Source organism: Vigna angularis, chromosome 4 (genome assembly GCF_016808095.1).
Source record: "Vigna angularis cultivar LongXiaoDou No.4 chromosome 4, ASM1680809v1, whole genome shotgun sequence".
NCBI classification, from domain to species: domain Eukaryota; kingdom Viridiplantae; phylum Streptophyta; class Magnoliopsida; order Fabales; family Fabaceae; genus Vigna; species Vigna angularis.
The window spans coordinates 40,217,697-40,232,037 of record NC_068973.1 but is presented as its reverse complement, the minus strand read 5'-3'; the positions used below and the strand labels follow the sequence as shown (position 1 = coordinate 40,232,037).

General features: G+C 30.6%; 2 protein-coding genes across 3 annotated transcripts; both read right to left on the bottom strand.

Moving 5' to 3' along the window:
- Positions 1 to 280: 280 nt before the first annotated feature.
- LOC108341239 (dehydration-responsive element-binding protein 2D) lies at positions 281 to 2,194 on the bottom strand. Its single transcript, XM_017578931.2, has one exon. The coding sequence runs from the start codon at positions 1,939 to 1,941 to the stop codon at positions 1,183 to 1,185; it is 759 nt and encodes a 252-aa protein (XP_017434420.1). The 5' UTR covers positions 1,942 to 2,194; the 3' UTR covers positions 281 to 1,182.
- Positions 2,195 to 9,097: 6,903 nt separating this feature from the next.
- Positions 9,098 to 12,358, bottom strand: LOC108341955 (uncharacterized). Of its 2 annotated transcripts, none has more exons than XM_017579651.2 (7): positions 12,132 to 12,358; positions 11,153 to 11,294; positions 10,215 to 10,362; positions 10,064 to 10,139; positions 9,865 to 9,976; positions 9,660 to 9,751; positions 9,098 to 9,496 (listed from the first exon to the last, which is right to left on the bottom strand). In XM_017579651.2, exons 1-7 carry the CDS (start codon positions 12,159 to 12,161, stop codon positions 9,452 to 9,454), a joined length of 645 nt encoding a protein of 214 aa, XP_017435140.1. In that variant the 5' UTR covers positions 12,162 to 12,358; the 3' UTR covers positions 9,098 to 9,451. The 2 variants fall into 2 exon arrangements, with proteins under 2 accessions (XP_017435140.1, XP_017435139.1); XM_017579650.2 differs by having other exon boundaries at positions 12,129 to 12,356.
- Positions 12,359 to 14,341: the final 1,983 nt, after the last annotated feature.

Here is a 14,341-nt window from a genome sequence, read left to right as displayed (position 1 = left end):
ATTTAAAGTACAAGACTCTATGAATCACCTTCTTTAAGTTATTATAGTTAAAAACTGAGTCAATAACTTAGTTCTCAAGGTTGTGTCAAGAGATAAAATTCTTTCATAATTTTCAAACTTTACAGGACAGGACACTTAGCATCTTAAAATTTTAGTGAAATCTTTAATGACATCAGATTGATTAGCTAAAGGCTTCAAATCATATATGTGAAATTAAAATAAAGTTTTCTAATAAACTAATTAAACATAGAGAGTAAATATGAACTGTCATAACACATGATTTATGCAGATAAACATAATCTGGCATAAGACATCTTATTATTTATGCAGATAAGAAAGTGCATACATACTTTATGACACATAAGTCACAAGCTGCTCTCACATAATCTCATAAAACTCATAAGCTGCTTAGGAACATTTCTCACTTTGCACAGAACGAACACCATCCATTAATATAATACTTATTGACATACAAGTCACAGACACAAACTGCTTACATATATCTCAGGCCGCAGAAAAGCAACATGATCTCCTGCTTACAGTTTACATATATCTCACTCGCTGAGCAAAACCAACGAGACCTATTGATATAGTACTTATTCAACACACAGATGGATACACTGCACAAAACTGCCCAAAACCTAAACAAAACAGAAGCTGAACAAAGGCCAGCGCCCCGGATAGGGCACAAAACCTAAACAACTTATTAATACCAGGTCGATAGGGCACAAAACCTAAACAACTTATTAATACCAGGACGAGAGGGCACAAAACAACTTGATAAAACCTAACTTATTGATATTGAAAACATAGGACACAAAATAGGACATAACGAAACACATTATTTGAGATCAAACCATATTTGGTACTAGGGCACAAGAGGACACCACATAGGGATTATAGAGGACGAAAGGGCAAGGTCACCATCCCTAACACTTTAAGTAATATTCACATACATATATGTAGTAACTTAAAAGACACATACACAATATATATAATAGTAGTAGTAGTAGTAGTATATATATATATATATATTATATCTTGCTACCAAACCAGTGGTAACATATATTTCTTTACCCCTCTATACACTGTATATATATAGAAAAGACCAGATCGCAGCTACTATAAGGTATAGTAGCTACTTGTCCTTGCCCTTATGAGATGTGACTCAAAGGGATGGTATTACATGCACCATGGAGTTTGAGGGTCCCACATATCCACATCGGCCGCCAAATTGTTGTTCTCCGGTGTGTAAATCGCATTCTCTGCTGCAATTAGAGGAAGATCTAGAGACATAGCAGCTTCGGCCCAGATAGAATCATCAAAAACAGGTAAAGTCTCGGTCATTGTCTCCCAAGATGGAGAAAACTCTCCCTCAATCCCCTCAGGCTTTGTGTAGGTTGCAATTGGCTTAGGATTGGTGTCCAAGGGAAGAGACACGATGCAATCACTGGTGTAAATTGGAGTGAGTCCAACTTCGTGAGAAGCCATGGAAACTGCAGGATTGAAATTGAAATTAGAACAAGTTGGAATGTCTAGGTTGTTTTGCATCAGAGGCTGTTGCAGATTCTCCATATCAGGAGTTGGAGTGTTGATAACAGGAGGTGGTGGTGGTGGAAAGTGAGACACTGGGGGCACAGGATGGTCTGGTAAATTGAGTTTGGCATCAGGGCCGTAAAGCTTACGTGCTGCAGCATCATAAGCCAAAGCAGCGTCCTGAGAGGTTTCAAATGTCCCTAGCCAGAGTCTAGCACCACGATTGGGTTCACGGATTTCAGCAACCCATTTCCCCCAGGTTCTCTGTCTCACACCTTTGAAGGTGCAACTGGCATTCTCGGGACCTCCTTTACCTCTCATACACCCTTTTCTGGAGCTGGCCTGTGCTGTTTTCTTCAGTTTTTTCTCCTCAATTTTCATGCCTGATTTTAGCATTGTGGACATGCTAGGCTTTGTAGGATTGAGATGATGAGGGAGACACAAAAGTAGAGATAAGCTCAAGGACTTGAAGATGGAGTGAGGTTGATGAGCCTATTTATACTAACAAGGGAGTAAATACTGTGTAAAAGGGATTACAAGTTCATGAAACGTGGCCCCAAAGTGGGCCCAAGACGAAACTTGGCAATGTGAGCTACACAGACCGTGTCCACGACGAGCCTCAACGTTGATTTCTCTTATTCACACTTGGCCTTCCCTTTTACTGGCATACTGCAATCTCAAGATCATGTGGCAAACACCACCAAATAAATTAAGATTATTACTTAATTTACACTTTCTTTTAGTATTTTTTTTATCTGTGAAGGAATTTTTCTGATGGATAAGATGGACGGAGAATAAAAAAACAATAAAGAAATAGAGCAAAGGTAAAAGAAAATTAAAGTTGTGGGTGAGAGGATGCGGTTGCATGGATAATGGGATTTATGGACTGTATATAGATAATTCGGATTCGGATAAGTCATTTACCATTGTGTGGGATCGGTGTCATATTGAAACGAAACGGTTGAAGATAAGTGCTTGCGGGGGTTCCAAAACTGCGCACATGAAAATTAGCAACGATGCATTCAGACGTGTAACCAAAACAATCCCAGGTGTTCGTCTTTCATGCTATGGAAAGGGCTTGGAAATCAGTGAACAGTGAAAGAGATCCAATGGACTGTGACACCACACATAGCAAATGAGACACGGATAAGAGTTTACAGAAATTGGTCGACATTTCACATCCTTAATTATAATTTTACATCTTCATACTCCTACACTACCTAGTGCATTTTCCTTTTTTGTCGTTTGGTGACACTCCATCATAACTGTAAATATAGCAAATGTAGTATAGAACAACGCAATTACTTGTTGGTTGTCATCACAAAAGAGGACCGTTATATTATGGAATATATTTTTCCCCACAGCATTAACAGCAAACTTAGCGGTGGATCGAAGGGACTAGATAAGGAGTAACACAAACCAAGAGATAAGCAGTCTTTAATGTTTACTTCTTCATCAATTGCGGGTTTCGAGACTCACATATGCATCTCATTATTTTTTTCACACTTCACTGTTCCTCAGTTTAAATTCAATCACCAACTTATTACCGTAAAAGAAATTCAACAAGCAGGCCTAGGTGGTTGAGACTAGCAATTCAGTTCTATATCATACAAGTGTTTTACATCTCTTAAGTTCCAATTTTCTCTAGCATAAAGAACTTTGGTTCTGAAATATGTTATAGTTCTTAGTGTTAAGTTTTTACAACAAGGTCAGAAGAAAAACAGATAAACTATTCCAAAGTGTCTGCAATATTCAAAACTTTTAGAACAAAACAAAGTCAGAGGTCTGTTCATTGTTACAGGTTCTCTAGATCAAAGTCATCAACATTTTAACTATTCCCCCTGGTTGACCAAGATGTAACAATCTAGAAGGATATTCTTTATATTGCACAAGTTTTTGAACTTCATTTTCATAACATCATTGTTTCCACCGTTTTTTTCTCATCTCTAAGAGACAGAGTGAGGTGGAAAGTTTCTGATGATTAGAAACTTTGGACCATTTCTATCCCTGCTCTTCAATCAATTGTAATCAAATCTTATTGATATATATGTAAGGCCACTTAATTGCACAGGATACTCGGTAACTGCAACTAATATTACTAACATATATTATCTAATGCAATAACCCCAAAATGAGAGAAGTATAGTTTATAAGATAATGTATTTGGGTTAATCTTTTGCACTAGATAACGATAAATCAAATTTACATCACAAGTTAGAATCAAATTGTTCACAACTTTAGAAAGTTAAACAACACAATTTGTTTAAATAGTAGACACTTAAAAGTAACGTTTTTAGAAGAAAAACTAAAAATAAATAAATTGATTTATTTATAAATTAAATTAGTTTATATATAATTAATTTATCGAAGTTAATGTATGTTTAGTTCATCATTATTTATGAAGAAATTTACCTATTTTTTTTATTTGTTGCTCTTAAAAGTGTTGATGAAAAGGTTGACTCAAATTACCTCTTACTTATGAAAATTGATTCAGTTCATATTTTTTGTTTTTGTTATTAGTTTTATTGAAAATTTTGTTTAAGGTACCCCAAAAGTATAGCTGTAACCATTTTCAATAAAGAATTACAGTTGACTTTGCAGTGAAGACTTCACTGAGTGCAGCCGTTATAAAAAGAAAAAGAAAAGGCAAGAAGCAACTACTTCGCAGTATATTTGTTGTCAAAGCAATCTTATACACTTTATTTTTTATTCATAAAAAATTAAAAACTTTAGAAAGATTGTAATCATCACACTTTATTCAACCAACTGCATAGGAATTAATTAATTAATTTTCTTCGTAATTTTTGTGATTTACATATGCAATGTTAGTACATTTTAAGAAAAGGAGAAAGCACAAAGAGATTGATTAAGATGAACCTCTTCTGACACCATAATGTAGTATGGGTTGAGCCAAGACCTTCAGCATTTTACAGCAAACAAAAACATTTATTTTTATTTTTATTTTTAGTATTAGAATAATAAAAGGACATAAGTTGGTCCAGAATTAATAAATATTATTTCCTAGGTTGGAATTCTCACACATCATGACGCAATATTTCAAGGCTTTGTCTACACTCGACACGTCCAACTCGCGAAGCAGTTTGGCAACATCGATTCACTATCACTACAGCGAAAATACTCACACCATTAATAATGTCAATGTCAAATGAAGCAAAAATTAAAAATAAATAAATAAAAATCGTTCTGATACCTCGAGGTGTGAAATTGGTTTCAGAGAAAACCAATTTGTATTCCATTTTTTAATATCTAAAAATAGTGTCGTGATAATTAAACATCGGTCCAATATGAAATTTGGTTATGTAATTGATACTGAATTATAAAAATTAAATAATTTTCTATGCTATATTTTTTATATTTAAGAATTAAATTAAATCTTCAAAAATGTTTCTGAAATGCATCTGCTACACGCTGTGTATAGATAAAAACGGACCATTTTATTAAAAAAAATAAAAATAAAAATAAAAATGCCTCGCTTTGAGTGATCTCTGAGACGGGCAGCGAGTGCCACGTAGGCGAAGGGTGGTCTAAACACGTGATTCGTTTGTGTTTCGACACACATATGAAACACTTGAAGTGACGTGCATTTCTTTAAACACGTAGAAGCTGTTGCATCTCAGTTTATTTCTAGAAAGACATGCGTACTGTGCATTTAGACACGTGACCAAAACACCTCATTATTTTAATTACGATTTTTCTGATCATTTGTCCTTATTAGAGTGAAAATAAAATATCTCAGGTGTGCTCAGATCAGGATAATCTTCCCTTTATTAAAAATAGAATAAATATTTTTTTTATTTTTGTGAGTTTTTTTTATTTATTTATTTTGGGGACCACTCTGATTTTGCAGAAAGAGTTATCATGAAATTTGTTTCTTTTATAAAATCAAACATTGTATTATTCATTTATATTAGTGTTTATCTTATATAAGTTATTAGGAAAAAAGTTTATCTTTCCATTAGTATTCTAAATAAAACTAAGCATTTTTTTTTAACTTTTTCTATAAGCATTTATCTTATACTTAATATACGTGTATCTTAGTTTTAAGATGCAAAATGACTGATTTTTAAAGTTAACAAGTACATATAAATGATAAGCATTTAATAAATCTAAATATTAGTGTAATTAGTCTGAAATATACCCTTTTCATTTATTGTAATATAATGTGATTTTTGTTGAAGTGATTTTTTAAATAAGTTGTAAATGTCAATTTTCTTTATTGATTTTAACCTGTTAGTACTGCTTGAATTTAATATATTTAGGATTTCTTAAATTAAAAAATTCCCATGTTTTAAATTTGTAAAATTTAATAAAATCAAAATTACAATAGTATAGTTACTTTGGAAAACAAATCAATTATATATAATTTAATAACTAGTTGATTATAACTTCATTTTTATCTTAAGCATTATGTATCTACATGTTTGAGGTTAGTTATACTGTTTTTTCATGCATTAATATAAGTTCAAAAATTATTATATTTATTGGCAATTGTTAAACAAATATTAGTATAGGCCTCTTAGTTTTGATGTTAAGAAACAAAGTAATTATACTGAAGGTCTTAGATAAATTTCTCCCAATTAAACTATGTTTTGTCCTTAGGTATGTAAATGATAGAGGTTTTGTTATGGCTACCTAATATTCTTGGAGCAAATTGTGATGTTTCAACAAATTCAAAAAAAAAAAACATCGTAATAAAATTTGGGCTCAATATCATGAAATGTATATATACATGAACATAAGAAAATGTAAGAAAAAATGTTGCAAAATATTATCAGTCATGCTCAGCGGGTTATGTTACTAATTTCAATACATAAACATGTTATTTAATCTTGTTAAGATACCAAATTAGTGAAATGTAATTTAATGTCTCAATGATTTTCTTTCTATGTATGAGATGTTAGAAAAATGCCAGCACAAATTATTTCAGAAAACTCCTTCAAGTTGACAAAAATTAAAAGTATAAAAAAAAAATACCCACAATTGCATTAATATACAAATTTCATTTAGTGATAACATTCTAATATGTGAGAAATAATGTGAAAAAAAAAAGACTGTACGAAACTTCATTCATTTGATTTGGAAGAAATGAAAAAAAAAAGGAAACTGTGAAACCCAAAATAACTTTCACACTTTAATAAGAGAAAATATAAAGAAATTAATTGGTTTTTAGAGTATTACTCTTTCACACTTTATATATCTATTGAGCAATTGTATTTAATATCGATTAATTTTGAACTGAAATCTAACATAATTTAGAGCTTATAACTCGTCTTACTTATTATGAGTTTAAATGTCTCCATGTGTGAAGGTAGTGTTACTTTATAAATATTTTTTGAAAATCTAAAGTTTCAAAAGTATAGTATTATATTTTTTTGACGTCACAGTTATAATATATATATTTATTCGAGTTGACTTCTGAAACAAAAAATAAAATTAAAAGACTAAATACAGTTATTGAAATCATCATTTATCTCGATTATAATTATTGAGGGTCACACACACCAAGCAATAAACCCAACATCTACAAATAGTAATAATGGTAGTAACAAAGTTTTAATTTTACGAAGTGATTATTTTAGAAGAATGTTAGTATCATTGAGACTATCACAATCATTAGTGTTACAGTCAGGAGTAAGGAATAAAATAAAATAAAGATAAAATATTGTTAAAAATAAAATTAAGTGCTGAGCAATTAAAAAATTAAAGTAAAACAATACTCTTATTGATAATCGATTTATTTTTACTTTTCTCAAATTAAGTAATTTTTACGTTTACTTTATTTCTCGTTTTCTAACACACCTACCTCAAAATTCTCATATTTGTTTCTATGTCTAATGCAAATGACTCTCAAACATCGTTGTCATATTAATAAACCTGGAAGTAGATTATCGTACATTATATTTTCCGAATATTATTATATTGGCACCGTCAAATAATATAGGATAAGGATCCCCTACAGCTGGGGAGCACAACGTTTAAGATTCGAGTTTAATGCAAAAGTTTTCGAGTTCTTCTGAAAACGTCTCTTCAGTATGAATACAATAAATATAGTCCTTCTGAAGTGAGAATAAAATATTCAGAATCAAGAAGAAAAAAAAGAAATTATATATCAACGACACAAATGGAAAAAAAAGTGATGTATGATAAATTTGGCTTGCGTATCAATTTTTCATAAAATTACATGCACTTTTAATTAAGCCCACAAAAATAATGATCAAAAGTACACGTACTTACATAATAGTTCATTGATGAATTAAAATACTAAATGTATAGAAATATATTTTTTTAATAAAAAATTTGCTACCATTGCACTTTAGAAGAACTAGATCTGACATAAGAATGTGCAAGGTGGTGTTAATAATGCAATTGGGATACCAAAATTAATGATACTCACTATTCATAATCAAACTAATGGCTTAAACGACGGGCTAGAAACAGTGGGCAAAGCCCTTAAGATTGCTTTCCTGGGCCTCCAACTTTACATAAATGGTGACGGCTTGCAACCTAACTATTACTAACTGCAGTCCAAACTAATACGAAAAAGACTAAAATATCCTTTCTCACTACATCACACCACCATTGCTACCACCACTGTTGCTTCCATCTATCCACTACATTCTACGAGATATTAAAAAAAAAACTCATTTTGAAAACTATCATTTGTGTTTTTTAAATTTTATTTTAGAAATTAAGTTTTCAAAAATTCGTTGGAGAACTCGTTTTGAAGGTATCATATGTTCTTAAAAGTTTATTTTGAAAATATTGTTCGAATAATCTCTTGAAAGTTTATTTTCGAAATACTGTCCTAAAAAACCTCGATAAAATACATTTTATATTTAACAAAAAGTTTGTACCAAAAATATTTTTCTAAAAACCCTATTCCAGAAAACTTGTTTTAAAAAACTCTCAAAACAGATAAAAAAAATAACTCGTTAGAATACATTTGATGTATAGAAAAAAATTTGATCCAATTTTTTTTTTTAAATCCTATTCCAGAAAAAATGTTTTAAAAAACTCTCAAAACGGAAAAGCCACGTTTACAAAAAATAAAAGTCCTTTAAAAAATTATATGGGTGAGGGAAGAAAAGACTATTGTGTTTTGAGGAAAAATTGTGTATGGGCACGAGATTTAATCATCAACATTACATTATTGAATCAAATTATTTAACGCAAGAGAAGTTGAGCGAAATAATATCACTTAAAGGATCATTGTGCATCATTAAAGAAATATTGATAGTCTCTCACACCAAAATAATGAGATTGTTAACTAAAATAAAATTATAAAATCATACAATAACTCCACATAGAAATTTAATCCAGACACAAACCTTTTCGTACACACTCAACATTTTAATATATACCAATCCCAAAATGTTGATTCTACAAACCTGGAGAGAGTATATCAAAGTCAGACTATTAGTCTTCCATCTTCCTTCTCATATTCAAATACATGTAACCAAAAGAAGCCTACTCATTTTACATCAAATATTAAAAGAATATATATATATACACACACACACAAACTTCAGATAAACCTTAATGGATTAAAAATCATCTAAAGGAACTCTGATAATTAGTTTTGTCTGTTCAAACTTGTAATGGATAGAAAATAACTTAAATTAGTAGAAACTATGGCAGTTGAAATTTGGCCCTAAACGAGACCATCTAACTGCCACAGACAGGAAGAATCATCTCAATCCGGTTCCAATTGCATTTTTTTCCCATAGCTAATAATGGATTACTCATGCTTCACAAAATTGCAGCAAGACCAAAAAGATCTTAGCAGCAAATAATTTATAGATGAAAAGGTATTAAAAAACTTTACACCTATGATAAAACCATTAACCAATCCGATATGTGACAAGAACGGCTTCATTTCCCAATCGTCTATCCATCAACTTTTGAGAAAATCCTTTAAGGAAAATGGTGGAGGCCCATCCTGCAATGATAATGAAAGAATCAGCTCGAACACCAATATTGCATACTATAGTAGCTGGCTACATCTCCTTTTACTGGTCCAAGAAGAGATGAGCAATCCAAGATTTTGCAGGTTAGACAGAACTTTGCATCAATTCTTAAATTTCATAAGCAACACCCATTACCTTGCCCGCTTCTTGACTTAAGCATTGTCTAACAACTGTAGCCTGCTGTATTAGCCTCTCCATTGCTGTGTATCTGGGAAGATTCAAGTGTGCTGCCAATTACCCAACCATCACAGAAAAAATCACATTAAACATGGATAAGAAAAAGCACCATGATTTGCAACAAAATATATTAAAGAAAGATGCAGATAACAAGTTAACCAACCAAGAATAGCCCGATTCAAACTATCTGCAACCTGCTGCCGATACTCTAAGCTAAGGAGATGAAACATTGGGGATTTCTCTGGCTCCTTATAAGCAAGAAGGGCCATAAAATCCTGCCGGTACCATAACAAAAATTCAATCTTAAGCACACACGGTCACACACATACATCACAAAAAAGCTATGTGAAATCCAGACATACTTCAAGTTTTTCCATATATTTGGGCTCCTTTCCAAAAGGGCCCAGCTTGGTCTGAGCAAACTCCAAAGCTTCTGTGCTGCCAATAAAATGAAAATATATGAAAGTAGGAAGTCTACAGGTTCTTTGAGAGACAAAATTAAATTATGCTTACCATTTCCTGGAGCACACAAGCTCAACAAAATGAAGGCTTAGTAGATCAAACTGCAAATCCTTATTCTTCTCTAAAATATCCTGTGCTAGCTGCTCAGTAAGCTCAATGGCCTTGAGTGCATTTCCCTCTAGTGCAAAGTGAAAGATTCCTAAAGAAAAAATGAAATTTATCATGAAGTGTTTTCATTAATAATAATAAGATCCAATAAAAAGCCTAATTATCTTCGTAAGTGTGTGGAGAATTTCCCAGCACAGTTTGTGGCACAGTAATATATCTTAAAATGTCAATCGAAGCTCAATAGAGATGTCTTTACATAGTAAAAAAGATCTGCAAGAAAGAAAGTAGACTTAAATATGTTTTTAGTCTCTAAAATTTAGGACAAATCTCATTGTAATCCTCCAAACTTACAAAAGTTCTTTTAGCCCCTCAAAATTTTCAAAAATATAGTTTTATGCCTAAATACTAAATTTGAAAGACATAAAATGTTTGTTTAAGGTTGTTTTTAGTTCCTCTAATTTAGTGTTTAGGGACTAAAACCACTTTTTTTCTAAATTTGAGTGATTAAAATGAACCAGATTCACTCTTTTAAATTTAAGGAACCAAAACCAGATTCACTCCAAGTTTCAGGAACTGACACCATAAACAAAAAAGGTCTAATCAAAATTCAAATGTATTTCAAGACAGAAGTCAAAAGTCGTCTAAAGAATAAGAATCACAGATGTTTTAAGTAGTATTAAAGCGAACAACAGTTCAGCATCCCTCGTGTTGGGGTTGACAACGTGCATTTAGATTTGAAAATTTCTTAAAAGTTGTTATGAATGAACACTTAGTGTACACACAAAATTCTAGGATAAGCAAGCAAATAAAGTATAACCAGAAAACACCCAAAAAAAAATCTTGAAGGAATTTTGTGTACCAAAAAATAACCATAAACCTACTTTTCCTTTTGTCCATGTCCTCCAAATAATCTGCAGGCTGCTTTGTCCCAGTGCTAGTAATGAATGATTCTACCGATTCTTTGTAGCAATTGTGTATGAGATATGACAGAACAACACTGTGGATGTCATTATCATTTATAGCCTGTAAATTCAAGTAACCAAGAAAAAATGATGGATTAATTTCAGTAAGAGAATCAATGGAACCAGAAAATCAACCATTCAAAAATAGAAACCCACCAAAACATACTACAAGGTTCAATCTTAGCTCAATTCTTTTTCTTTTGTATATAAAAATTAGGAGGAGGGGATGACGCCCAAATCCAAATCCAAGACAGGTGAAGTCTCTAGACGCAAAGACACTTAACGAGGAACAATATTTCATTTCATCCCAAAGAAAAGAGTGACGGTTTGAAAGACACAGTCATGCAAAATCACGCCTTATCCATTCAAATAACCCACAGAGGATTAATTACATTCTCTTTTAAACATAAATTTGAGGGAAAAGTTTTGAATCACCAGAATCAAAACGCATATTAGTAGTAATTCGTGTGAGAGAAATATAGAGTATACAGGGCAGAATAAATATTACATTTGTGTTTCCAATCCCTCTTCTGTTCAATTTTCTACCATGAGAAATTAGGGTTGGGAAATATCTTTCAGAAACTAATTATTCGAAGAGTTTCCCAGAGAGTAAGAAATCATTTATCGCAAAACAAAACATATTATTAATATCCACAAGACAACTACTCACCAGGGTCTCCACTTTAGTGGAGACCTCAATAAGCATCTACGAGTTCTACAGGGAAATAAGACTCGACGAACAACGAAAAGTGAAAGGAGCACCGAAGTGAATAGTGGCCACAGAGAGGATCGGGATATGAGAAATTGACGACACAGTAGAGTTGCAAAAAATAAAATCATAAAGAAGAAAGTGAAGTCGAAACAGTAGAACACGGACAGGGAAAAAGAAGCATACAACGTTTTCGTATTGACGAGGATCGAGGTCCATGGCTTGATAGAAGACGTGAGAAGCGAACAGTGAAAGGAGGCGCCAGTTACGAGACTGAGGTGCGGTGACTACGAAACGATCCGATTGCAATTCGTTCCGGTTCGTGTTCGTGATGACTCCACCGTGTGGTGCGTGTGTGAGTTTTCTCAAAGCAAACACGTGACGTGACTCTCGACTCGTGTGTGCATGTGAGGAGCGATCCACTGAAGCAAATCAACCAATTACAACATTGTAATTGTTTGATATTTAATTTAAATAAATTTTATATTATATAATCGCCTTTTTAAGAATTTAATAATATTTTTAAATTAAATATATAATAAATTGAGATACTTAAATATTAATTTTGTCTTTTTTTTAAGGTTGTTGAATTCAATTATAATATTTGTGTTTTAATTTCGGTTAATTTAGCATTTTTTATAACCTCATTTAAATAATGTATTGTCAGTGTTGTTTTGAAATTTTTTATTTAAAAAATATTTGTGTATAGATTTAAGATTTATAATTTATAATTTATAATTTATAATTTAAAGTTTAAAATTTAGAATTTAAAATTTAAGATTTAAAATTTATTGTATAATATATACAACAACCTACCATGTAATATATAATGACATTATACCGAAGTATAAATACATCATTAACACGTGATATGACATGGAATATATAATGTATAAATATATGTATACCGTGGTATAAGGTCAAAGAGCCTTGAAATATATGTATCTCCAAGGACTTGAAGAATAACGGACACCTTAGAAGTGTGGACTTTAGGATTTACACAAATTAAAATATTGTTATAAATTAGTTTTTATTAAATTAATACCTCGTCTTAAATACGAGAACATATTATTAGTGGGTAGTTCTAGAGTATTTATATTACTAGACACATCCATATAAGAGTAAACTAAAATCTCTTACATTTTTTCACAAAATTGATATTTTCAAATAAATAAGAAAGGCAAACATAAACACTGACATTCACAAACAAACACACAGTAAGAGAGAAAAAACCACTCCATGTAAATAAATTTAAAATATTGGGTTTGTACATTTTTTATATTTTTATTTATTTTTTAACTATTTTTCTTTTATATTAATCATATAATTAATTATATATAAAGTGTAATTATTAGTTTAAATATTGTTTTTAGGCATGTTTCACACTCAATATTTTCATTACTTTTTGTATTTACAATTTTTTTCTTGTGCTCACATTCTTCGAAATTCATTTTATTCTCCATTAATTTGAATTCCAACTTTGTACAAGGATTTCTGGTTACCTCTCCCGCGTGGATACACCATTTGGCTTATTTGCAACCACTTATTTATATATATAAAAGATATTTGTGTACTATCATGAAAACAGTTCCAAAAGTGTTTTGTCAAAGTTCCAAAGAATTACGAAGAATTTTATATATACTATTGGTGGTTCGAGTCAATAAATTATCTTTCCGTACTTGGAAAAGAATATATTGTTTTCTTGTTGTAGATGATATAAATATTAACAAATAATTATTTATCTTTTCATTTGGTGAATATTATAAACATAATAAACTTTTTTAAGTAAAATGGATTTACATCCTTAACTAATTTAGTATCACATTGTACTAAATTTATAACAATAAATAAACTCCTTTTGTGATATTTATAAACTTTTTTCTATTTTAGAAGAATCAATGCATTGTATACCAGAATTAGTATAAATAATATCTGATTTTTTTAATTAAATATAAAGACAATTATTGATATGCGTATATTAAATTTTTATATATATTTCAATATTCATCTTATTTTTTCACGTTTAAATTATTAAAATATTTATAATTTATTAGATAACTTAATAATATATATACATATATAATATTAGTATTTAATTTTGTAAAATAGTTTATTATACATTTTTTAATTATTTGATTTGTTCTTTATTCATAAATCCTTTTAATTTTTTAAGGTTATTTATTCAAATTACAATCTTGATGACATATTTTTTTATAGCTATGTTCAAATATTTACAATCTATGTGAATCAAATAGTTTTCAAATCTCATATTTGATTATTTTTATTTTTTCATTTATTATTTTTTTAACATGAAAATGTCTGATTTTCTTAATTTTAAGGTTTCAATTTTGGTTCATTGTGTATTTTATATGATCTTTTCTATTTTATTTAATTATTAT

What these genes read in the sequence shown, in the direction of transcription:
- LOC108341239 (XM_017578931.2), bottom strand. Translation starts at nt 1,941, where the DNA reads ATGTCCACAATGCTAAAATCAGGCATGAAAATTGAGGAGAAAAAACTG.
- LOC108341955 (XM_017579650.2), bottom strand. Translation starts at nt 12,161, where the DNA reads ATGGACCTCGATCCTCGTCAATACGAAAACGTT. An exon ending in GGACATGGACAAAAGGAAAA is followed by an intron (nt 10,363 to 11,152) that starts GTAGGTTTATGG and finishes TTTTTTCTTTAG; the next exon opens with GAATCTTTCACTTTGCACTA. An exon ending in TAAGTCAAGAAGCGGGCAAG is followed by an intron (nt 9,497 to 9,659) that starts GTAATGGGTGTT and finishes TTATCATTGCAG; the next exon opens with GATGGGCCTCCACCATTTTC.